At 35.1% G+C, this 24827-nt stretch overlaps 1 protein-coding gene across 3 annotated transcripts in view; it reads right to left on the reverse strand.

Moving 5' to 3' along the window:
- Positions 1–24560, reverse strand: part of Usp47 (ubiquitin specific peptidase 47) — a 100100-nt gene extending 75540 nt beyond the window's left edge. For 2 of the 3 annotated variants that reach the window (XM_013148076.3, XM_003465756.5), the window contains exon 1: positions 24342–24560. In XM_013148076.3, the coding sequence (XP_013003530.1) occupies positions 24342–24380 (39 nt within the window). In that variant the 5' untranslated portion in view covers positions 24381–24560. Of the gene's footprint in view, positions 1–1983; positions 2044–24341 lie in introns of all 3 variants that reach the window. The other variant, XM_013148075.3, reaches the window with a different exon arrangement.
- Positions 24561–24827: the final 267 nt, after the last annotated feature.

Genomic DNA, 24827 nt, shown 5'->3' on the forward strand with positions numbered 1-24827 from the left:
CTGAGCCCTTGTTAAATTTCACCCCCGCAGAATTGTGACTAAACCAACTAAGTTCTTTTAAATCACTAAATTTTAGGGCAGGCTGTTACACAGCAATAGATAAAAACAGCAGAAAAATTTAAACAGGCAAATTACAGTTGAGATAGATATGATGGGAGCGGAAGGAGGCATTTAAATACCACATCCAACATTAAGGAAAGACATTAGGGGATTTATCATAAATTAGGGAAGGGGACAAAATTTTTTAATCAAAAGAGTTAATGAAAAAGAAAACAAATACAAAGGTTTTTGTTTTTTTGCTTTTCCTCCTCGTGTTCTACTTAGGAAACCATTTATTGTATCTAGATGAGCTCTCAGAAAGGCACAAAGCTTTCTATACAGAAATATCTAGCCATATAAAAAACCAATGTGAATTATAAAATTATAACTTGTTTTACAAACAACTCATGGCAATATCACAGTTCTAAGACCAGAAATAAAGCCAACAGCAGTTACATACAGCACTGCGTATGCTGAACATTGTAGTTTGTCTAAGCTCACTGCAGAAACAAAGCTGAATTTCCAACCAAAATCTGAAGAAAGAATCTTAAAAAAAAAAAATACAACAAAATCTTGTTTTACAAAAGGTAAAACATACTGGGTTTAAAAGCATAAAACATATCACATTCTTCCAGGCATAGACCTGCTGCTAAGAAAGTTAGAAGTGGTTGCTGTAGATAACTGCTCTGAGAAATCTTAAATTCTGCTGAAGGCAAATTTGTCCTGTCCCCTTGTTTTGACATTTCTAGCATTTCTAAATTCAAATCTGAGTTCTCTGGTGTTGAAAGCATAATTTTTATTTACAAAATAGTTCCTATGTATTTCTTATTATAAAACACAAACTAAGGCGTAAAACTGACGATACATGTTCAACATGTGATCAGCATATAGAAAATAATATTAAACAAAATACAAAATTATCATTAGATTTTTCCGAGAAAAAAACAAGATTTTTAAAAAATATTATGAAAGACCATTTTTTTAACTTCTACATTCAGTAAGGTAATCTGTTTTTCTCTCAAGACTGTCTCTCTTTCCAAAACATTAGAAAGAATAATATGGTTGTAAACTTAAATATATACATGCACAGTACATTTTGGGGACAGAAGCTAATTTGAGCTAAGAAATTAAGTCTTAAGAGTATTCATTATTAGTACACTTCCACAGATTAAAAGAAAAACTTGATAGTATGCATTTTTGCTGACAGAAATTTATAAAATTTCATTTAGGTTTTAATAGGTGACAATTCCTGTACATGGGCACTAAATTACATGAAAGAAATGTTTTATTTTTAAGATTCTCTCTCCAACCCTCCCTAACCCAGCCAACTCTGATGCTACTTATGGTACCTTTTCCTAACTAATCTCTTGCCACATTGAGCAACATGGAAGAAATTAACAGGGGATGTTGGGGGAGAAAAAAACTTGAGGCTCAAGGGACCTAAAGAAACAGTTATTCCATAAAGGAAGTTGATGTCAGTAATCACACAATGCTGTCAAGAAGGTAACAGCTTTAATTCTTCAAATAAGGTTTTAGGTTATAATTTTGTAAATTATTTAATTTCTAGCACTATTACTATCCCACAAAAGGTCTGCAAAACAAATGCCCATAAACAATAAACACCATATCAAAAATCAAAACAAAAGGTTTCTCTATACACTTGTTATAAATAAGAGCCTGTCAGACACAAATTCATTAAGATGACTTTCATACTGTTAAAAAGGATAGAAATAAAATAACTAGATAAGTATAAAGCTTAAGACATGCTTTGCTGGGCTACGGATTTAGCTCAGTGACTTAAGTGCCTCCCTAGCAAGTGCAAGGTCATGAGTTTGATCCCCAGTACCCCCCCAAAAGACATGCTTTGTTATTAAATAAAAATACTAACATGCTGTTATTTGCTCTGCTGATTATCACACTAAAGCAATTACATCAGCAGACTACCTGTAAAAATTTCTTCTTCATTTCATCAAAGATATTTTGTCTGCATCTCCAAAACACATCCTAAGTATGTAAGAACAAAATGAATTACAAATTACTTCTATAAAAGAAAGAAGGAAGATAGTAAAATGAGAACAATTAACATAAATACATTTATGTGATAAAATATGTATTAATAAAAGTATGAGTATACATTCTAGGCCTTGATTCCTAAGTTGCACTTGTAAATCTTACCTTAGGCCTTCCTTGCTCTTGTGTGGTTACTAAAAACTTAAGGTATAGTGATAAAGAGTAAGATTAATGTGGGAAAAAAGCACAAGAAGTGGCTTAAGAATTATGTGCAAATCAAATATACTAATAAGCCACAAAATATTTTCAGTCTACTAAAGAGAATTCTTCAGTTCCTTACAATACAGGAAATCAAGAGATTCCTAATTTTGCTAGTTTATAAATTTGGGGTTTCCCACATTAGCTATACTTAAAATAAGTTTGTTTAACATTATGCCCTACAACTATTTTATATTAATCTCTTTATTGCATAACATTTTTCTAACAAAATATTTTTACATAAATTGCTTTTCTAACAAAATAAACAAACAGTAACAATGAAAAGATAATCTCTCAGAAAATCTTAATTTTATATCATTCTATGCCTTTTGTACTCCTATTTTTCATATTTGTCTCCTTCATCTCCTTTGGTTAATAAAGAGATCAAGATATTGGTTCAAAAAGTGATTCTGCTTTTACAGTAGAATGTAATTCTAATAGCAGTACATACTTTTTAGAAAAGCAACTCTAAAAATAATGTCTACAGCAATTAATAATTTGATATATATATATACATACACACTATTAGAGCCTTCTCTATTCTATAGATGTATTTTATAGATTGTTAATTTCTAGCCAAATTTTATCCTTCTATAGATCATTTAAACTGTTTATCCTTCAATGCTCACTTTCCCGTGCCAAAACATTTAGTGTAAAAACTGCACTGTTCTATTACAGATAAACCATGATTTAGTCAACTAAACTGCTATTAATAGGAATCAAAGCAACACCACATTACTACAGAACTGCTTATCTGAACAATTTTTCTTGATTATAATTCTCAAAGAAAGAATTAGTAGATCAAAGATCATGAAGACATTTTTAGGATTTCTGATACAGAATGTTGGCTGTTTTTCTGACAACATAGTACTAACTGCCACCAGCTGTCAAAACTGTTCTAGGCACTTAAAAGCAGCAAACAAAGCCCTTGTAAAGGAGGCTACACTGCACAGTTGGAACTAAAACACGAATAAAGCTAAACTCTCAGGCGTCCACCACCCTCAGGGTCTTCACATTTCTGTACAGTGCACCTAGCCACTTTTCTCTGGACAGTCTTACTTCCTTGACTCAAATATCTCTGTGGTGGCTCTGAAATACGTCCATAAATTCTTTGACACGACTCCCAGCAAAAGAAAGAGTCCAATTCAACTCCATTTTTACTGCAGACCAGTCTTAGTGACTCCTTGTGTTTCCTGGTTTAGAACTGCTGGCTGGTGCTCAATCCTTGCCTGAGAACCTAGCTACTACGGCGTCAGTAAGCCAAGAAGACAAAAGGAAATACCCGTGCAGCTGTACCAATTGTGGCCCAAATGGGACCCCAAACTGCATCAGCCACCACACATTTGATGGAGGATGCCTTCAGATTATTGTAGCACCTTAGCATGGCACAAACAAGCTGCCACAGCCCTGCCTTGCCCAAATTGCGTATCTTTAAGCAAAAGTCACTAGATTATTGAAAGGTAACTGAAACTGTCAGTCAGGAGACATCTTCTCTTACCATTGCACTTAAAAATCACAATTTCCTTGGTACTTACCTCCTTTCCTTACTCAGATTTCCCCACAGTTCTTATAGCACCTGACACTTGCTAATATTTTATTTATTCTCTATCTCCAAAAACATTCCACTCTTTAGACAAGATGATGCAGCACACTGGGCTTACTGTTTCTCTTAAACACCTAGTAACTTATATGAAATATATGAAACAATAATTTTTAACATTGAACCACAGGCAACACAGGATAATGATTCCTGTGAAAGCAAAGGCGAACAAGGTGAGACACTTTCCAACCTGCAGTGGAGGGAAGGAGAATTCAGAAAGAACCAAGCACTCCTTCAGCTGCAAAGAAACGGAGAGTTCAAAAGATAAGGGAAGGAAGTTCAACTATGATTTACAGGGCAGATACAGGACAGGAGAAAGTTGCTTAAAGAGCAAGTCACTGAGCTTTGCAGAGGCATGTGCTTGGAATACTCAGCTGAATACTTAGCAAAAGTCTATGAAAAAACTGAGATAAAGGAACAAGGTGCAGGAAAGAATCCCTGGAGAACACACAGGTTCCTAGCAAAGAGAATTAAACAAAATCTCCTAATTCACAAGGCATCAAAGCAAAAGAGTACTTAATGGTACCAAATGAAGCACAAATCTAAAGGCTGTAATTCCAACCTTTCCAAAGCATAAAGGCAAATTTGAATAGGACTAAATTGTTATAAGTAAACTAACTGTGCATAATTAAAAAGAAATTTTAGTATATTTATTTACAAGAATAAAAATACCTAATGCCAATCAAGGTTAAGATTCACAATGCCTGGTATCCACCTGAAAATAAGCAGACATGAAAAGGGGCAAAAACGATGACCTAGAACATGGCAAAACTCAATGAATAAAAACTAACAGAAATGATACAGAAGACAAAATTAGCACATAAAAATTTATAACCATATTCTGTATTTAAAGACTGGAAGACTGTATGTTAAGAAAAATCCTGAAAGATTTTTTTCAAAACTGAAGTTTCTACAAATGAAAAGTACTACTTGAGATGAACATAAAATGGATGGGATGGACAGACTGAACACTGCTTATGAAAAGATTAATGAATTTGAAGACAACAGTACTAGAAAGTATAAAATTAGAAAGAAAAAAGAAAAGAACAGAAAAGGGAGACAGCTTTTTTTTTTTTTTTTTTGTCTTTTTCCTTTTTTATCGGTACTGGGGACCGAACTCACGACTGTCTGCTTGCAAGGCAGGCGCTTATGCTGCTCTCTTATGCTGTCCCAAGCCCTGAGACAGCTCTCTTAACCAGAAATTGCAGAGGCCAGCAGACGTCATACAATAGTTTTTAGTTGTTTGCAGAAAATAACTGCCAACCCAAAATGCTATATCTAGCAAAATTACCCTTCAGGAACCATGTTAGTAATCAAGCAAAATCCATGACTTTCTCAAATGAAGGAAAATATTAAAAATGGCTTCAGTGAAACTACTCAAAGGAAGTTTTCTAACAAAGAAAGGATCTTAGAAAAACAGTAATAAAGACCACATTAAGCAAAATTATAATAAAATACAAGTTTCTTCTCTTGAAATTGTAAGTACTCAAAAGTTAAAAGTACAAATTAAAACACTGCCTGATGTGGTAATAAATATAGGTAAGGAAATATTTAGCACAATCACAGTATAAACACAGGTCAGTAAAAAGATATTTTTTTCTTGAAAATAGTAAAATAATACTAGTAGACTATGATGTCAAATGTAATATCTGAAGAAATCACTTTTAATATTGCATAAAAAGTATAACAAATACTACAGATTAATCAAAACAATTTTTAAAAATGTGTAAGTAATTCACAGAAAAGAAAAATACAGGAAAAAAAAGGACACACAAACTATAACAAATCATGATATGGAATGTAAATGGTACAAATACACAATTAAAAGACAGATTGGCAGACTGGATTAAAAACAACATATTCTGCCTTAAAGAAACTCAATATAATCCAGGCATGGTGGTTCATGCCTGTAATCCTAGGAGGCTGAGGCAGGAGGATCACTGTGAGTTCAAGGAGAGCCTGGGCTGTACAGTGAATTGAAGGCCAAACTGCACTACATGTGAGACCCTGTCTCAAATAAAACAAAGCAAAATAAAACAAAACACCCTACTCAACACAGTATTGAGCATGGTGGTGCACGCTTGTAACCCCAGCACTAGAGAGGCTGAGGCAGGACTGCCATGACTGTGAAGTCAGTCTAGCTTATACAGTTAAGTTTAAAGCCATCCTAAATTACATAAGACCCTGTCTCATAAATACATAAGAAACTTGATACATATTTATACTCACGTACTTCATGTAGAATCATACATATGTGTTTCTACGTGTAGAATGTATGATATATGTATCAAATACATATTTCTGTAAATTTACATTTGGCACATAGACTTCATGCGAAATATTTTGTATGAAAGGGACGGAAAATACACCATATATTTATCAATAACAAAGAAGCAATAGGTTAATTTTTTAAAAATTAAAAGCAGACTTCAGAATGAACAAAAGTTATCAGACAAGAAAATACACCAATCCTAAATGTGCATGAACCAACTGACAGAGCTGCAAAATGTGTGACGTCAAAACTGATGAAACTGAAAGGCAAATCTACAAGCCAGGCTGTGAAATTTCAACACCTCCTCTGTCCAACAGTGCTTGAACAACCAGACAGAAAATCACTAAGAATACAGAAATTCCCAATGTTACCATAAAACAACAGGATTTTATGAACATTTATAAAGCATCCCAACAAACATGAGTAAAAACATAAAACCATATCCTGGACCATAAAATAAATTTCACCAAGCCTAAAAGAAATGAATCAGAAAAGTGTGTCCTCTGATCAGTCAAGTAAGAGATCTAAAAATAAGAGTCACACTGTCTAGTCTTACACAGAAAAGCTCAGCAAAGATACCAATGCTTCCTAAATAATTACACAGGTCTATCTTGATCTGTTATATGCTGCTACTAAGGAGTACACGAGACTCAGTAATTCATAGAACAGGTTTTTTTGGCTTGAAGGTTAGGAAGACAATAGCATCTGCTAAGGGCCTTCTTATAACGTGGCAGGAAGGCAAAAAGAGGGCAAGAGAGACAGCAAAGTGGGCATGTGTGTATATTCGTGCATGTACGTGTGAATTCATTTCTAGACAATGAACCCATTCCTGTGAAAATCCCTTTAGTCTAAATTGTATTTAAAGTTGGATAATCCTTTTGATATTAGACCAGGCTCCTAATTTTACAAATATAAGTAAAGGGAGGTAGAATTTTCATGACCTAAACATTGTCCAGTATTCTGACAACAGTAACTAAATTTCAACATAAGTTTTAGAACAAACACTCAAACCACAGTGAGGTCAAATCTGAGGAAGAACTTTTTGTAACTTAATTGACAAGATTATTCTAAAATTTACAAGGAAAAGCAAAGGAACTAGAATGCCAAAAGGGACTCACTAAAAGAATAAAGTGGGAAGACACAAGATGCCCGATTTCAAGATCTATTATTTAGATATAGTGGGGAAGACTGTATGGTACCAATACAGAAACAGACACATCGATCAGTGTCACAATAGATCAGGTAAAGTATTTGCTTAGCAAGTTTGAGGCCCTGGGTTTAATACCAGAACTGGAAAAAACAAAAGGGAGATAAGAGGATGAGCTCAGTACATAATATGCACAAACTCTAACAGTCAAAATGGACAAACACTATTACCTAATTCCATCTATATGAAGTACCAAAAAGTGAAATTTATGGACAGAAAGTAGAATGAATGATGGCTAAGGCAAGGGAAGAAACTGAGCTGTTTAACAGGTACAGCCTTGGTTTTACAAGATGAATAAAGCTTTATGATGCATGATGCTGATGACAGCACAACAATGTGCTAAACCCACTGAACTGCACACTTAAAAATGGTGAAGATTGGTGGGGGGGTCGTAGCTCAGTGACACAGTGTTTGTCTACTAGCACATACAAAGGCCTGGATCCCATCTGCAGTACTGCCAGAAAACGGTAATGTTCTGCATATTTTACCAAAACTTAAAAAAAATCTAAACTGTAAATCTGTGGAAGTAGTAAAACTGTGTGCCTCCACAGTTTCTAACAGTTTTGCATATTATCCATAGTTATACTACAATGCGTATAAATATATAAACATGAAATAAACTTCCATTTCTTTCTTGGAATTAAAAAACTAAAACTGTGCCTGTTCATTAAGGGCTTTCATACAATTCAAGTATATACATATATATAAATAGAAAAAAACAGACAAAGATAAATGTAGATTTCACTTACACATGTTTGTGTACATATTTCTTTGGCTTCTTTCTCTAACAAGGATTAGAAGTAATGACATCCTTATAACAATGAGCACATGAATTATATCTTGGTTTGTAAGGTACTGTTTTCCACAAAAAAACTCAAAAGTGCTTGTAGAAATGTGCTTCCATTACAAGTGTTCCATCACTATCAAATTATACCCAGAATATTTTTAAGGCTCAAATTTCTCAAAAATTTATTTCTGATATCTAGGATTTGTATCAGTATTTTTTAAAAAATAAATTAGCTCTTCTTGTTTATATACTTAAGTATGTCAAAGGGTTTTAGAAGCCTATTCCACTTTTACGGATTCAAGAATACATAAATGTAGAAAGTAATAAAAATATGAAAGCCATAATGTATAGAAAAATAAGCAAATTCTTAATATGCGTGATTCTTAGCTAAGAAATGAGAGTAAGTGTTTTACTGTCTTTACTACTATAAACAAGCACAGAAGGAAATTATGAATCTTTTCAGGATTCCCCAAACAAAATATATTCATTCAGAAAAACCATATAATGTGTTAAAGCTGATACTTTGAGAAGTGTAAGTGTGCTCTCAAAACTTTAAAGTAAATTTTCAGAAAGTGACTTTACAAACTGGTTATAAGTGTCTAAGTTTTTAAGTGTAACAAAGACTTCTATTTTAACTTATTTCTAAATTCAAATCTGCATATGTGGCCTTAAAAAAGAATTCATACTATTCTGAAAGCTTAGTTCATTGCATAAAGGTATTGTAAGTGGATTATGTTTTACTGATTAAGTTATATAAAAATTTTGTGTTACTAGGAGAGACATCATGATATGGATTTTCTAAGTTTACTTACTACAGTACAAAGGTTGAATTCAGGGTCTTTATACTAAGCTACATTCCCAGCTTTTGTTTTATATGTATTTTTATTTTAGGATAGGTTCCTCTATCATCAAACTGCCTGGGCTAGTCCCAAATTTGCCATCTTCCTGCCTCAGCCTCCCAAGTGCTAGAATTATAAGTATATGCCATTACATATCCATCTGGATTTTCTGGTTTTAAATTAGTAACTTGTTGTAGCATTAATTGCGTGTCAATATATAACATTTGTTTTCAAGTTATACAGCATTAAAAAATACTCAAGTAATACAATATAATAGGTTTACCTGGATAAAGTATGTTTTCAAAATTTAGTAAAAATACCTATCTCCTGTTCTAGCATTAGAGTAAGCACATCAAGTAAGCACATTCCATTTTCTTCTAAAATATTCATGAAACAAGCTTTCACAACCCCACAGTATTATAGAGATTACTAAATCATTTTGATCTTATATAATTCATTTTTAGTTGTTGCAACAAACAGCACTGAATTATTAGAAAACTAAAAATGTAAATAAAATTTCAGAACTTTAAAACTGTTTACAATATATCTGACTACAATTAACGTGTCTGACAGTTAAAAGCCAATCAACTAAATAGCTAATCACATATGACACAAAATTGTATTTAAAGCTGGATAATCCTTTTGATATTAGACCAGGCTCCTAATTTTACAAATATAAGTAAAAGAAATTCAGAAACCCAAAATGCCCAAAATTACACGTGAACACAGGTTTTCTAGGGTAAGTAATACAGGCCTATGGGAAACTTTTTAATGCTGATTATGTCTGTGGCATTAAAATAGCAAAGGCACTATTTTTCCTCTCACTTCTATCCTAATATTCTTTACACTTTACTCCATTTAATAATTGTTCTAGTACTGATTATAGGTTACAAAAATATATTTTAGGTATTTAAACTTAGAAACTAAAACTATTCTCAGGAGGAGAACAAACCCTTTACTATTCCTGTGAGTAGGGTACTGCTGACTGGGGGTGACTCAGCTTGGGATAGAATTGACTTGTTTACAGGTTTTGAATGTTCTACTATTACCAAATCTGAGCTTGTTTATCTGTTGCCATGTGTTTTATTTAAAAGCAAGGATGATAATTTTAAACTAAAATGATTATATTCCTATAATACTCTGAACACGAAAGCACACCACTTTTAAAACGTTAGGGGCATTTAAAACTGTTTAAAGACTTTTCCTATGACGTAGCCTGCGGTGCAAGAGTGCAACACTGCAGACAGCTCCTCCCAGGCCAGAAGAATCGTCCTTTCAGGTGGGGAATCCTACAAACCGCTTGTCTCCAACTCTCAGCATCCTCAAAGATGTCAAGTACATATCCTCTATTACAGCTTTTCTAAATATTGAAAAATAATTTCTTGAAAATGCTCTATAGGACCTGGGATTTAGCTCAGCAGCGTAAGTGCCTGCCTGGCAAGCGCGAGGTCCTGAGTTCGATCCCAGGTACTAAAAAAAAAGCTCTATAACTTGTAACAACAACAACAATAATAAATATAATAAATACCATACAAAGTAAGGTATTATTATAAAACTATCAGTTAGTATCCTTAAAGTAGATTTAAGGCCAATAACTGCATAGAATAAAGGTAATCCTACAATTTACAATATTTAAAAATTCAGAAGGTTATCCTCGGTGATTAGAGTAAGAGATGAGGAAACTGCAAAGATCTTTTGTTTTCTGACTACACACCTTCTCACAAAGTTTTAAAAACATAAAAAGCCTATTCTCTGAGGATATTCTTTATTCCTACTCCCTGTAAGTACGTAGCAAAACCTTAAACACATACTATTTGCACAAAGTATCTCAGATTAAGCTTCTAAGAAACCAAGCACATAAAAAGATGTTCAATATTATTAATCATTAGAGAAAAGCAAATTAATACCACAAAGAGATACTACCTGACACTTATTAAAATTTGTTTTTAAAAAACTGCTAAGTATCAACAAGGATGTAGAACAACTGAATTCTCACACTGTGACTAGAATGCACAACAGTGCATAACATTTCAGAAATAAGCTTTTGTTACAAATTAAACATTCAATATGAAGTATACATCTACCTAAGAGCATGAACACAAATATTTACAGAGCCTTAAGCAAAATCATGAAAAAAACTGGAAACAAAATGTCCATCAGTTAGTAAGTGAATAAACTGTAGAACTCATCATTAAAAAAGGAACAGACTGTTAATATAAACAACATCAATGAATCTCAAATCTTTTATGTGAGGTGAAAGAAGCCAGACTCAAAACCTATATACTACCTGACTGCATTTATATGACATTCTGTAAACAGCAAAATACAACAGAAACAAATCTGTGGTTGCTAAAATCTGGAGGCAGAAAAAGGAGGTTAACTAGAAGAACTTTTTTGAAATTACAGAAATTATCCATATTTTATTACTGTAGTGGCTATATAACTGCACAAAACTATGTACCCTAAAAGGGTGAACTTTATTACATATGAAACTATACATATATATATAAAACCTGTAAAAGTCAGTAAACCTGAATTCTTAAAAAAGATTGCATTCAAGTTCTTCTACTACTTGATACTATCACAAAGTATGTCAGATTAGGCTAATACAGTATTTTTCACCCAGAAAATAGACATGGGTATTCATTTTTTTATATCCTTTATTTTTTAATTTTTTTTGCAGTCCTTAAAATAGTATTGGTATTATGTTAATGGTAAACAATGTAGTGGTAAATAAGTGTTTCAAATACATTAATTTTTTTCACATAAGTTAACAACGAAGTTGGTTCTTAGGGACCTAATTTTTCACAAACTCCTTTCATTATTGTTAAGTCTATAAACAAACATAATAAATCAACAACTTGCTGTAAATTTAAAATAAAATTAAAATACCTAACACAGGATTTTGTGTTTATAAAATGAAACAAATGCAATCTCACAGATGGTAATTTATTATTAAAACCAGTTATATCTTTTAGGAGATGAGTCACACAAGCATAGAACTGAGACTGTAATCAAGCTTTCTCTGTATTAAAGCCTTAATTTTACTTGGAGTACTGGGATGTTGGGGACGACAAATTCACAGTGACTGATTTTACATACTTACTTATGGGATAAAAGGGAAGAATTGGGATTATCGGTACCACCCATCTGAGATTTCCCATTGACTCTTCTTAGCCTAAAATCATCTCAGGATTATACTCCAGGTCAAGATACTTCTCCTAAATTAACATAATCTGCTACTAGGAAAAACCTTTAAACCACTCCCAAGATCCTGCTGAGTTTGCTGTGATATCTACTCTAATTTTTTTCTTGACTGAAAAAATAAATACAGGCTGCCCAGAGACTTCTCTTGGCCCCTAGTCTTCAGCTCTGCAGAGGGTTTTGATTCTCCTGGAGCCCTAGAATCATACCACTTGTCTCACTTATTTTAAGCTTTCGCCATACACTTGTTTGGGAGGTTGGGATCCAGGCCAGGTCACTAATACTGGGGATATTCTTTGGAAGATCTCATTCATTTCATAATTTCAAACATTCTTTTTGATGTATTCAGTCACTGTGCTGCTACTGGGGCCCAGAAATAAGAGTAAATGAGAGAAATCTCTGTACTACAGCTCCTGTCACTACAAGTGCCCACAAACAGACCAGTGATGAAGTAGTCAACAAGCAACAGCTACCGAAGGCACACACAGATACATTTTGCACACTAGCGGCTATCAAAGTACATCATTAGAAGCCTTGTGCCTCAGCCCCCAGGGAAAAGCAGAAGTTATGTCTAGTACGCTGAACTTCTCACCTGCAAACTTCCCTTCTAAAAGCGGGTGTGAGAAACTGCTTGGGACTACACATCTACATAGCCAAAGAGCAGCCACTGGCATGTTTCTAAGTACAAGAGGTCTTATCATTAGCTTATTTAAAGACATCAAACTGTTCACTACCTACAAGAAATAAATAACAATTATGCTAAAGGACACTGTGCCAAAGTGGCTCATATGTATAACATGCACTCATATGCATTATGATGGGAAACATTTCATTCTTGAAAATAAAAAAGTACCTAATTATGTAACTGCAAACTTAAGAGATGAGAAAAAAGGTACTAGCAAGTCTTCCACTCATTTTCATTTTTGTGTAAACTTTTAATTTTAATGTGACAGACAAAAAATTTATGTAAGTAAAAAATGTAAACAAGGGCCGAGATATAGCTCTGTGGCATAAACGCTTGCCTTGCAAGCATGTGGTCCTGAGTTCAATCTCTGGTACCAAAAAAAAAAAAAAAAAGTGAACAAGTTTTATCAATTAATATTTATAAAAATTATAGACAGATGTGTTAACCTTTTCTGGAGAAAAAAATCTCAAAACATTTCTTGCTCCCTAATGTATCTACAACAATAAAAATCTACACACTTGTAGACAATACAAAACCTTTGGAATTTTTTGACACAATCAGCCATATGCACTAACCCCGCCCCCCACCCCAGCACCTAAAATAGATTTTTGCCAATTAAAATGCACTTTGAATGCTTGTTTTAAAAGTTATTCCTTTTATTGAAAGGCTCTCACCATCTCCTCTGAGTCATGTCTTCCTTTGTGACCTAGATCAAATGTCCTATTCTCACAGAATACCTAAACAAAATCAGTTGCTCTCTCCTCTATGACCCCACTTTATGTCTCCATGACACACACATCTCATCTTTTGTCTCTTCCAACAAGTTAGACTAGAACCTAGAATTCGGCTAGGCTCCTTATTCATCTTTGAATCTGTTTCTTGGCAGCCACCACTAGTTTCACATTAAGAAAAATGAAAGTGCATTCATTATTAAATAAAAACAGGCATCATTTGAAAAAAAGAAAGGCATTTAGAGTCAAACTACAATGCTTTCATTATGCTGGAAAATTCCACCTAAGTCATAAATGAGGTTTATAGCTTTCCTAAAGATCAACCTATCATTTTGCCAGAGGTATTAGTCACTGTATTCAGAAAGATATAAATTCCAGATTTTTATCTGAATTAAATCACTTAACAGCCCTGGCTCTTTTTTGCTATGAAGTCCTATATTAGATACAAACACGTATATTAATATGTGAAAGAATACAATTCGTTCATCAGTCAGCTACACAACAGAAATTTACTTAAATAAAGCATGATAATACAACTGATAGGGACAATCTTTTCTATCCACATCAATGAATCTATTCCAGAGTTACAGAAGATCAGAATTATCAAACACCCAAGGTTCTATCAGAAATAAGCTATTCTTAAAATGAATCTTTAAAATAACATTTCACACTGAATCCTTACAAACAAGTAATTTGTTAATCTAGTAAATCGTTTATTTAAATATATTAGACCAGTTTTTCTCAGAACTTCATTAGCTTAGACAACATTTTTAGTATTTGCATTTTGTTAAACGTTCTATTTTTCAAAGCGGTAAGGATAGGTCTTACTTGATCATACAGGAGAACCTGCCAAATCTAACAATCATTTAGTTTAGTACTATGATCATTAAGTTATTCAGCTGATAGGCTGTAATCAGAACTATAATTTCAAATGACTAACATAACTAAAATATGACTTCATTTTCACTTAATCAGTAAGTATTCATTGTACAATGTAAAGCAGCACACTGTGCTGGCCCCTGAGGAGGATAGAAGGCTGAATACAGTAGTAACAGGGACAGTAGTACAAAAGATAGTAACAGCTAACATTTATTGCATGTTTATGATGTGTAACTCACTGTACATGTATCAACTCAATTTTATTGACAATGTTAGTGGGTAGTTACTTTTATTCTTATTAGGGCACTGGGAGGTCAACTTACTTGACTGACATGGCATAACTGGTATTAGAAACTAGGGACTATAGTTATGTCTTGACTTTGAGGAGATTCTAATATAATAAAAGCACTAATATAAATAACTTATTAGAAGGATAAAATTTTTCAAATGCCAAAAATGCCAAAGCTATGGGATTTCAGAGTTAGAAAAATGCAATCAGGCTAAGTGAAAAAAACAGGAAAGATTTGTTGTGTGAAGCAAGAGGGGTAGTTTGCTCATTGGGCAGGATTTTCAAAGACATTTTAAAGAACAACAAAATTTAAGATGTACACAAACATATTACTCATATCTTAGTAATTTTCATAAAAATTGTATTCCCAACTACAGCACCAATAGCTCTGTACAAATGAAATTATTTATTCCCATTATTAGTTTACATATGCAAGGTCCACTTTAGTTCCATTATGTAAAGGATAGGGTAATTATTCCCACACCTACAAACAGTGCAAACTGAAGTGTGCAGTAAAGCAAAGAGATATCAGTTTACTAATAGATTCGTATCCATCCCACCTTATACTACAGCTATTGAAAACTGGGCTCAGCAAAACAGGCAGGCTCTTTAAGAATCTTGATGTCAAAATTACTTGCCACCCACACCAATCACAAAAAATTTTGCTGAAAACTTTTTAGAAAGAGTATCTATACATTATATTTTTAAAACAGCAATACCTGGAGAACACTTTAAAATCCTTGAATGAACCTCATAAAAGAATACACATATACAAATCATGACATCTAGACAGGTTGCCTGAACCTTAATGAGTCTGCTTTAATAGATGTCTTTTGAAACTGCAATTTGTAGTAGATGTTTAAACATATATTTAATGCTGAGGTTTTTTCCAATTTTCTATTCTTATTCTGATCCAACTTGGGTTATCATGGTACTCTACTACTCTGGAAATGTTCATATCTCTTTCCTTATAGTTTGGCAAATCATTATACTATCTGGGCACAAGATAGAAAAAGTTTATGCGACTAGTTTGAAAGAAAAAATAAAACAGAGGTATAAATCTAAGTACTTAACTAGTAGTTTTCATGTGAAAATCAAATTTTACCCATTTAAACTTAAAACTGGATGAAAAGAAATACTTTACAGTATTTCCTCAAGCCAAAAAAGTGACGTGAATGTATATAGCATATCTGGAGAATGCTGAAGTACTGGGATACAGTACAAATGTAAACAAAAGCATTAAGTTAGGAATTCCTAGGTTAAAAAAAGAAACTGGGATTTATTAGCTCTGTGGCACAAATGCCTGCCTGGCAAGCGTGAGGTTGTGAGTTCAATCCCTGGTACCAAAAGCAAAACAGAAACAAAAAAACAATAGACTGTACAAGTATTTGTCTCCCAAAATATCTTGAAAACAAGAAAAAATATTTTAAAGAGCACAAGTCCATTAAAAAAACACACATACAATTTCAGAAGCTGTAAGAATAAATGGTAACAATTATTTCAACTAAGGAAGCTGACTGTAATATGAGCCTAAAGGAAACCCAGACAGCAGGTTGATATGCACATAAATGTATACCAGACCTTTGAACTTCTCGGAGAAACAGTTGATTCTAGGACGGGGGCAAGGGAAATATTAGACTAGAATAAGCATTATGTAGTGTCCAAAAGCAAAGAAGGTAAATAAGGAGGTCAACTAGAAATAGCATCCCCTGGCCAAAACAGGAACAGTTTTTGCAATAACATTAAATGACAACAAAGTGTGTGATATCACACTGAATGGGGAAAAACTGAAACTATTTCCTCTGAAATCAGGAATGAGATAAGAATGTCTACTTTTACCACTTTTACTCAACACAGAACTTGAAATTTTAGTGAAAACAAGCAAGAAAAAGAATTACAGGGAATATAAACAAGAAAGGAAGAAGTCAAATTATCCTTATTTATTTGTAGATGAAGATCCCTAAAGACTTCACCAAAGACTTTTAGACCATAAACAAATTTAGCATATAGCAAGATACACACTAAACATTATAAAAAAACTAGTAACTTCTCTATACATCAGTAATGAACCAGCGGAGAAAGCAATCAGGAAAACAATTCTGTTCACAAAAGCTAGTAAAAGTTTATTTTGTTTAAACAAAACCCAACAACAAAAGACACCCCAAAAATGCCTAAGAATCAACCTAAGCAAGGAAGACGGAAGACTTCTACAGTGAAAATTACAGAACACTGAGAAAAGAAATTGAAAATACTAGATGGAAAAATCTCTGATGTTCATAGATTGGCAGAATAGTGTTAAAATGGCTATAAGACCAAAAGTGATCTACAGATTCAAGGCAATCCCCATTAAAATTCCAATCACATTCATCACAGAACTAAACAAAAAGAAAAAGAAAAAAATTCCTAAATTCATATGGAAATAAAAAAGATCTAGAACAGCCAAAGATACCCTTAGCAAAAACAGCAATGCTGCTAGTACCCTAATACTCAATTCCAAATTACACTACAAAATCATGGTACTGGCACAAAAAGACATGTAGATCAATGGAACAGAGAATGCAGAAACAAACCCACACAAATACAGCCATCTGATTCTTACAAAGGGATCCAAAACAAACATTAGAGAAAAAATACCATTTTAACAAATGGTTCCAAGAAAACTATCCCTAAGTAGAAGACTAAAGGGAGAACCCTATCTTCTACTGTACAAAAAAATCAATTCAAAGTGGATCCGAAGATGGACATAGTGGCACAGGCCTGTAATCCCAGCAATGGGCAGGCTGAGGCAGAAAGGTCTGCAAGCTCCAGACCAGCCTGGGCTACCAAGTGAGCTCAAGGCCAGCCTGAACTGCATATTGAGACCCTATGTCTCAAAAAGTCAAAAAACCAAACCAAAACAAAAAAGAATGTGAATCACCTACCTAGGTACAAGACCTAAAACTATGAAATTGCTAGGGAAAACACTTTAAGTCACTGCTACATGCAAAAGCTTCTTAAATAGGACTCCAATAGGGCAAGAAATAACAGCAAAAAACCCCCAAAAAACTCCATCTACATCAAATAAAAAAAGCTTCTGCACAGCAAATGAAACAGTCAAAGAGAGCCTACAAAATGATAGAATCTTTGCTAGCTACTCTTCTGACAGAGGATTACTCTATAGAACACATAAATAACTCAAAAAAACAACTAGCCTAATCAGTGAAAAGGCAAACGGACTGAATGCATAGAAAAGTACAAGTATCCTCTAGTCATTTTAAAGAGGAATGACATCTGCAGGGAAATGGATGGAAATGGAGGTCAGCATGTTAAGTGAAATAAGCCAGACTCAGAAAAATAAGTACAGTATTACATGTTTTCTCTAATATGAGGAAACTAAAAACAAAACATACACACAGGATAACTGTAAGATTTCATAACTGTAAGAAGTAAATTACTGTTGTTTATAAGCCACCTAGTTTATGGTATTTTGTTATAGCAGGCCAAACAGAGTAAGACACTGGGAATCTATAAGGAAATTATCCAGATATATCCTAGAGAGAAATTAACAAATATCAATAGGTGGTTTCCATTCAGCTTTTTAAGGCCCCTCTTTCAAACATGTTTACACTTTCAATGAGTATTACTCATCTGACTGACTGATATAAAAGTCAAAAGTCCAAAGCAAGTAGTTCAAAGCAAAAGAGGTAATCTGGAGGAAAAATAATATGCAGAGAAGAAAACTACCAGTATTTCCTAAGACTATGCAACTAAAACACACACAGTTTTTCAAAGAAAAAAAGGTGTTTGGTTTTATTATAGCAGAAATAAAATAACAGGAGAAATGAAAGATAAATCTGCATAAGACGTCTCAGAAAGAAGAGGTGAAAAAAGGAATGGAAAACACACAAGAAAATTAAATCAGCCACTAGGCTCACCTAAATGAAGAGAAGAAAATTAAAGAAATTACTTAAGGAAAATTTCCAGAATTGGTGAGGTAAATTCCGGAATGAATGAAGCTGCACTGGACCTAGCAGAACAGACAGATACAGACTTATGCCAAGATATCTAAGACAGGAATTTCAAAACTGATTCCTCAGTTTGCAGAGAAGACCAAAAGTTTCAAAACAGAGAAAAAAACTCAAGTAGACAGCAGAGAAATGCCTTCATTATTCTGAGAAAAAAAAAAAAAAAAATGTTAGACTGAGAATTCTCCGCCCAACCAAACTACAAAATAAAAGAGGCAAAAAAAAATTCAGATATGTAAGGGCTCAGGAAAATTATGCTCCCTCCAGAAAGTGGTTGAAATGAGAAAGGAAAGAAAAAGACAAAGACAGCAGACACAGAAGTCAGAACTGAAAGGAAGCATAAAGACATTAGCAAACGTAAGGCAACAGTAGTACAGATGTAGGTTTAAGCCAGATTATGACGGGCTTTCCTACTAGTTACGGCCACTGTGACTCAGAAGCAAATAACTACATAACTATGGGCAAGTTACCTAACCTTTGAAACCTCAGTTTCTTCATTTGTAAAATGAATCATGAGGAATAACCGCTTTTAAGGGCTCTTACAAGGATTAAATGAGAGAAAATATGTAAACTGCTTAGTATAGTGGCTGGCACAACGTGATTATAAATAGTACCTATTACTTAATTTGCAATCAGAGAAGAATAATTAGAAACTTCAAAGCAGATAAGCCATAATCTTGTTTGTTGTAGAAATAACCCTGGTAGTTGCAGGGCAAATGGCAAAGGAAGAAGGAAGGCCTACAAAGTTGAAGGTATACGAATAGACTAGATTACTCAAGGCAGACACCGTACCTAGACTAAGACAACAGGGGAAAAATACAAACCGTGAGCATAAAAAATGACAACATAAACACTATATAAATAACTACCTCAAAGACTATAATTGGATAGGTCAATAATTCACATATTAAGAAATACCAATTGGTTAAATTTTAGCATATTTGTTCTAGCTTTTCAATATTTATAATCCTAAATTTTCATTTCTTGCTTGACAATACTTCACTCATATATAACTCTGCATTTAGCTTTTTCAATTTATTAAATGAGCATATCTAATGACAACTGAAATACTTTTATTAAATGTTCCAAATTATTTAAGACACTGACGGGTATAATTTGAAATGCTTCTTACTGCTACAGGAAGAATAAACACCTCAAATTGGAGGAAAAGGCTCATTTTATAAGAATTACCAAAAGTAAGAATAATCACACTAGCACATTTCTAAGTAATTTAATTAGCACAAGTAAAACGAAAGGAATATTCATTTGCTGTGTTCCACATTAGATACTGATAAGGGATTTTATAAGAAATTAGATAATAGAAAAAATAAGCTTACTATCGGGGGTTTCTCAAATATCTACCTTTTATGTAGTCAAGAAGTCCAAGTAAGTTAAAGTGTACACATATGTGACATGCATTTTGTACATGAAAAAACAATGAGTAACAACTGGTTACTGTGTCATCATCACTATGTCAAAAATCAGCTCCAGATGGTAGTAGTAGTTATAGCACAGAAAAAAATAAAAATGCACGGAGACAAGCAAGTTTAATTTACCCTCATTTTCTTTAATTTGTATTAGTATCTTCCCTCTATATACCACCACGCAGTTAAGTTTAAATCATTTTAAGAGCATAAGTATATACCTTACCCTTAATTATACTAACATACTTAAAAAAGGATAAATTTTCCCTGTTCTAACTTTTCCCTATATCAGAGTACAGTATTGTATAGAGAATACTTGCCTATTAATGGTACAAATCCTTGTGAGAGAAAGATAAAACAACAATCAAACAATAATTAAAATTGGGATACCCTGTTAAAGCAAGTAATCTCAAAGTCAATATGAATATACCATAATCTAAAAATATACAACAAAATCAATCAGTGATGGAAAAAGCTTTGTTGTTCTCACCAATGAACAGACCATACTGTCTTTGTTTTTTCTTGGGTACAAAAATTCAGAAGAAATACTGAAAATGCTGGATCATATCCAAACTATAGCAACTGAGAAACAGATAAGGAACTAGGATGTTCACGCTCAACAGAGATGAACCCTCCAACTCCCCTCCTCCACCTTCAAAGAGAAAAGGCTGTGGCATGGGAAATACTTAAGATTTCTGTCTCATCCAGAGACAACCATCAAAAGACATTACCGAGATCTAGAGTTCTCTCAATGCAAAAAACTTAAAATAACATCTCTTCTAAGAAAAAGATGTTATCAGAGATTAATCATGAAGTAGAAAAACAGCTTGCCAATTATGCTGTGGAATACTTCCAAACAGAGGATTTCTGGTTAGGATTCTAAGTTTTCTTACAACCCTATAACAACATCAATGAACATTTAGTGAAAATCTGCTCCAGGAAGGACACTGTCCTAGATTTATAATATATACCAAAACAAATAGCAAAGAGGGAAAAATGTGCAAAGATCTCTGCTGTCAAGCAATTCACAAAAAATAATATACAAAATGTATATTACAAACCATAATAGATGTTTCAAAGTACTATTAATTGCCAAATTAATTCTATTTATATATAAAGGTCTTCTATAAACAAAAGATCCCTAAAGTTAGATGAGATACGAGGTTCTCATGGAAAAAAGATTTATGAAGGTTTGAACAGGTAGGTTTGAACAGAAATTGGAAAGAGGGACTAAACAAATACAAGTGAAAAGCAAGTCAGAGAGAAACCTGTTTGGCTACATTAAATACTTGTTGCATGGGAAAAGAGATAAACTGGGGAAAGGCACTTCTGGCCACAACCAACTATACTGAGCCTTAAATACCACCCTCCATAGTTTCAAATTTATCTTGCATTGAGTCTCTGCAACAACTACTCAACTCTAAATTGTAGCCACAGGAAATAGAAAAGAAGTGACATGGCTGTGTACCAATAATGAAATTTCAACTTCATATTATTTGCATGTGGCACACAATATTTTTTTTCAACAATTTGAAAATGTAAACGTCACTCTTAATTCATAGGCTATACAAAAATAGGCTGTAAACCGCATGGACTAAAGTTTGTCAACTCCTGTACACTAAACTGCCTTCTTCAGCAGTCCTCCAAGGTACATCTGTCCCTGAGTTTCAGGACCAGAATAATATATTACCCATTTAACTATAGGTGTGCAAAAAAGGCACACACCCGTAATCAAGGTCTATAACCAGTAAGGTCAGAGGTTGCCTAGACAGAGGCTGGGTGTGTGTGGGAGCAGGAGGGAGAGGGTCCCTACTCTCTTTGCCATTTACTTGTCATCTGACCCTAAATAAATCACTTTGAATCCCCTAGCCTACTTCTTTATCTTGAAGTGGGGGGAATGCCCATTAATTACTAGGTGATCACTACCATTTTCACTTAGCTTTGGCACTGTAGGATTCAGGAATAACGAAGATCAAGCAGAAGTGATAATTAAGAACACAAAAATTAAGAGAAAGGCCTTGACTAAATGAGTGAGCATACAGGATTCATAATATCACTAAAATTGAGGAATTTTTAAATACACAAACTACAGAAAATCAAGGAAGAGGAGAAACGGGAGGGGGACCCCAATGTATTCTGTCATTGAAGAGATGGCTGGTAATGTTCAGGAACAGCTTCCAGTAATCCAGAAGCAAGCATGGAAGAGGAGGCAATCTCTCTGGTGAAGAGTGAGTATGGCCATCAAAGAACAATCAGTGGGCTAGCTTAAAAAGGGAGGGACTTCCCATGATGGCCTTCAGATCTGGAAGCACTATGTAGGCATGCTTCCAACCATCATAAAAACAAAACAAAACAAAACCAGGGGGAAAATAAGATGAAGAGGAGACCAAGAAATAAATACAAAATAAAGCCATATTATCCAGAAAGAAAAAAAAAAAAAAGAGCAAAAAGGGAAAAAAGTTATGATGAACCTGAAGTCTGAGATAAGAACTTAGTCTTAATGGAGAGAGGATTAATCTCTAAATTTCCACAAGGTAAAAAGCAGCACTGTGGGATCAGTTTCCACACAACAGATAAGTTCCTAGGAATCTGTGTATTTATATTAGGCTTTCTATAAATCAAATTGTTATGGAAATATCTAATCATGGTTTTTCTTTTTGTGTGGTCTTTTCTTAAAGCAGAGTAAATCTATGCCACTTTTATAACAGTGGAAAAACTAAGAATGGATTGTTTTTTGTAACATGAAAACCAGCAATATATAGCTCTAAAAGGAAATAACATGCTTATACCTTTCTCCTGGCACCTATCACTTCCTTCCTTGCACAAGAGTTACTTATGCAATATGAAGTACTTTGCTCCTGATTGGAGCTCAAGGAATATTAGTTTTTCCGGTCTTAGTAGTTTAGAAAGCTCTCCAGGCAAGATTTATTAATTCATTTGTGCATCTGCTTGGCACCTAGTTAGCGATGCTTGATGAATAAATCCTGACACAATCCTGCCTTTACAAAACTGCGAAACAACCTTCATTGTCCATCTGATAAAGTTGTAACAATATTCGGACTATACAAGTACATAACTCCAATTTTACTGTTACACTGTGTCTCACTTGCTTATGCAGCAACAAATTGCTACAAAGAAACAGAAAAAGATTTTTAAAAACTTTTAAGTGCGTAATGATCACTCAAAAATATCAAGATCCTACACTGCTCGGTTCAAGGCAACACTTGTCTCTATTTAAGATACATGAGAAATAAAAACCCAACGCATTAGCTTGATGATCATCAGTTAAAAATACATGTTTGAATACGCTAGAGATATTTATAAAGCCGAGAGATACTATTAATATATTGAAATTCACTGGCCAGTGCTAGATTCTACCCTTAATCTTCTACTTCTGTTCAAGGGAAGCCAAGAAGTCAAGGTTTCTGGTATCACTTGCTTTTAAGAATTTAAGAAGTCACCCAAATTGATACACACAACCTAACGACCAAAAAGAGTTCAGCTCCTCATATGGTCACACTCAACTATCTCCCCCGCTTTACATCCAAGTCCCATCCACTACTTTTCAACGATGTTTGGCAGGTCCCATTTAGAAGGGCCAACGAGTACTACTACCGCACGAAATAACAGGAGTAGAAAAGTCTCGACAGTAAATTCCGCCCTCCCACAGATCTTAACTCGGGTGTAGATTTCACAAGCCCTGTAAGCCATCCACCGCCACTGTCAAAACCAGAAGCAGCACCGTCACCCCGCCGTGCCCATCGGCAACTGTTCCAGAATGTTTTCTTTGAAATGATCTCTCTCTAGGCTCGACATATTAAATATGGACTTCAAAGACCACCTCCTCCTCCCCTCAGCCACCAGCACCACCACCCAGGAGCCGATCCGATTCCTGGGCGTCCGCTCTGTTCTCCGTGCCCCTTACACAGCGCGGGGGGAGTCTCCGCCCCCGGCCCCCGAGACCCAGCGGTCTCTCAACTGCTCGCCGCGCCTGTCGCCCATCGGGCCACACGCCCCCCTTCTTCCCCCACAGCCGGGCTCCCGGCCGCTCGCCCGGGCCGGGGCGCCCCAGCACCCGCAGGCCCCGGGCCTAACTCCCCCGCCGCCCCTCACCTCTTTCGGGACCAGCTGGTTCTCCTCGCTGGGCACCATCGCTCACACTCCGGCCGCTCCCCTCCGCCGCGCCGTGGGGGGGAGGGGGAGGGTGGCGGCGGCGCTCTGTCTCAGGGGAGAACAGCAACGGCAGTCATCGTCCCCGCCGCCCAGCTCCCGCAACCGCGGAGGCCTCGGCTTGGGCCTCAGACACCAACGCGCAGACACCGACCCAGGGCGCCGCCGCCGCCGCCACCGCCTTCGTCGCCGGCCCCTCCCCCAGCCCACTTCAATCAATGGAAAAATGGCGGCCGCCACTCTCGCGAGAATTCGGTCTGTCGGGCTGCAAGCCCGACGTCCGGCGTTCGAGGTGTTGGAGCTGTGGTCGGCTGCTTTTCTTCACAGCTCTCACTCAGCCCGCGGGGGTACAGAATTGGCTCACGAGGGAGGGAGAGATGCAAACGCTTTTCTTTATGGGAAGGCTGGGCCTTACATGCCGGGACTCCC

Source organism: Cavia porcellus, unplaced genomic scaffold (genome assembly GCF_034190915.1).
Source record: "Cavia porcellus strain 051 isolate PalLab524CR breed Dunkin Hartley unplaced genomic scaffold, mCavPor4.1 scaffold_6, whole genome shotgun sequence".
Taxonomy (NCBI): Eukaryota; Metazoa; Chordata; class Mammalia; order Rodentia; family Caviidae; genus Cavia; species Cavia porcellus.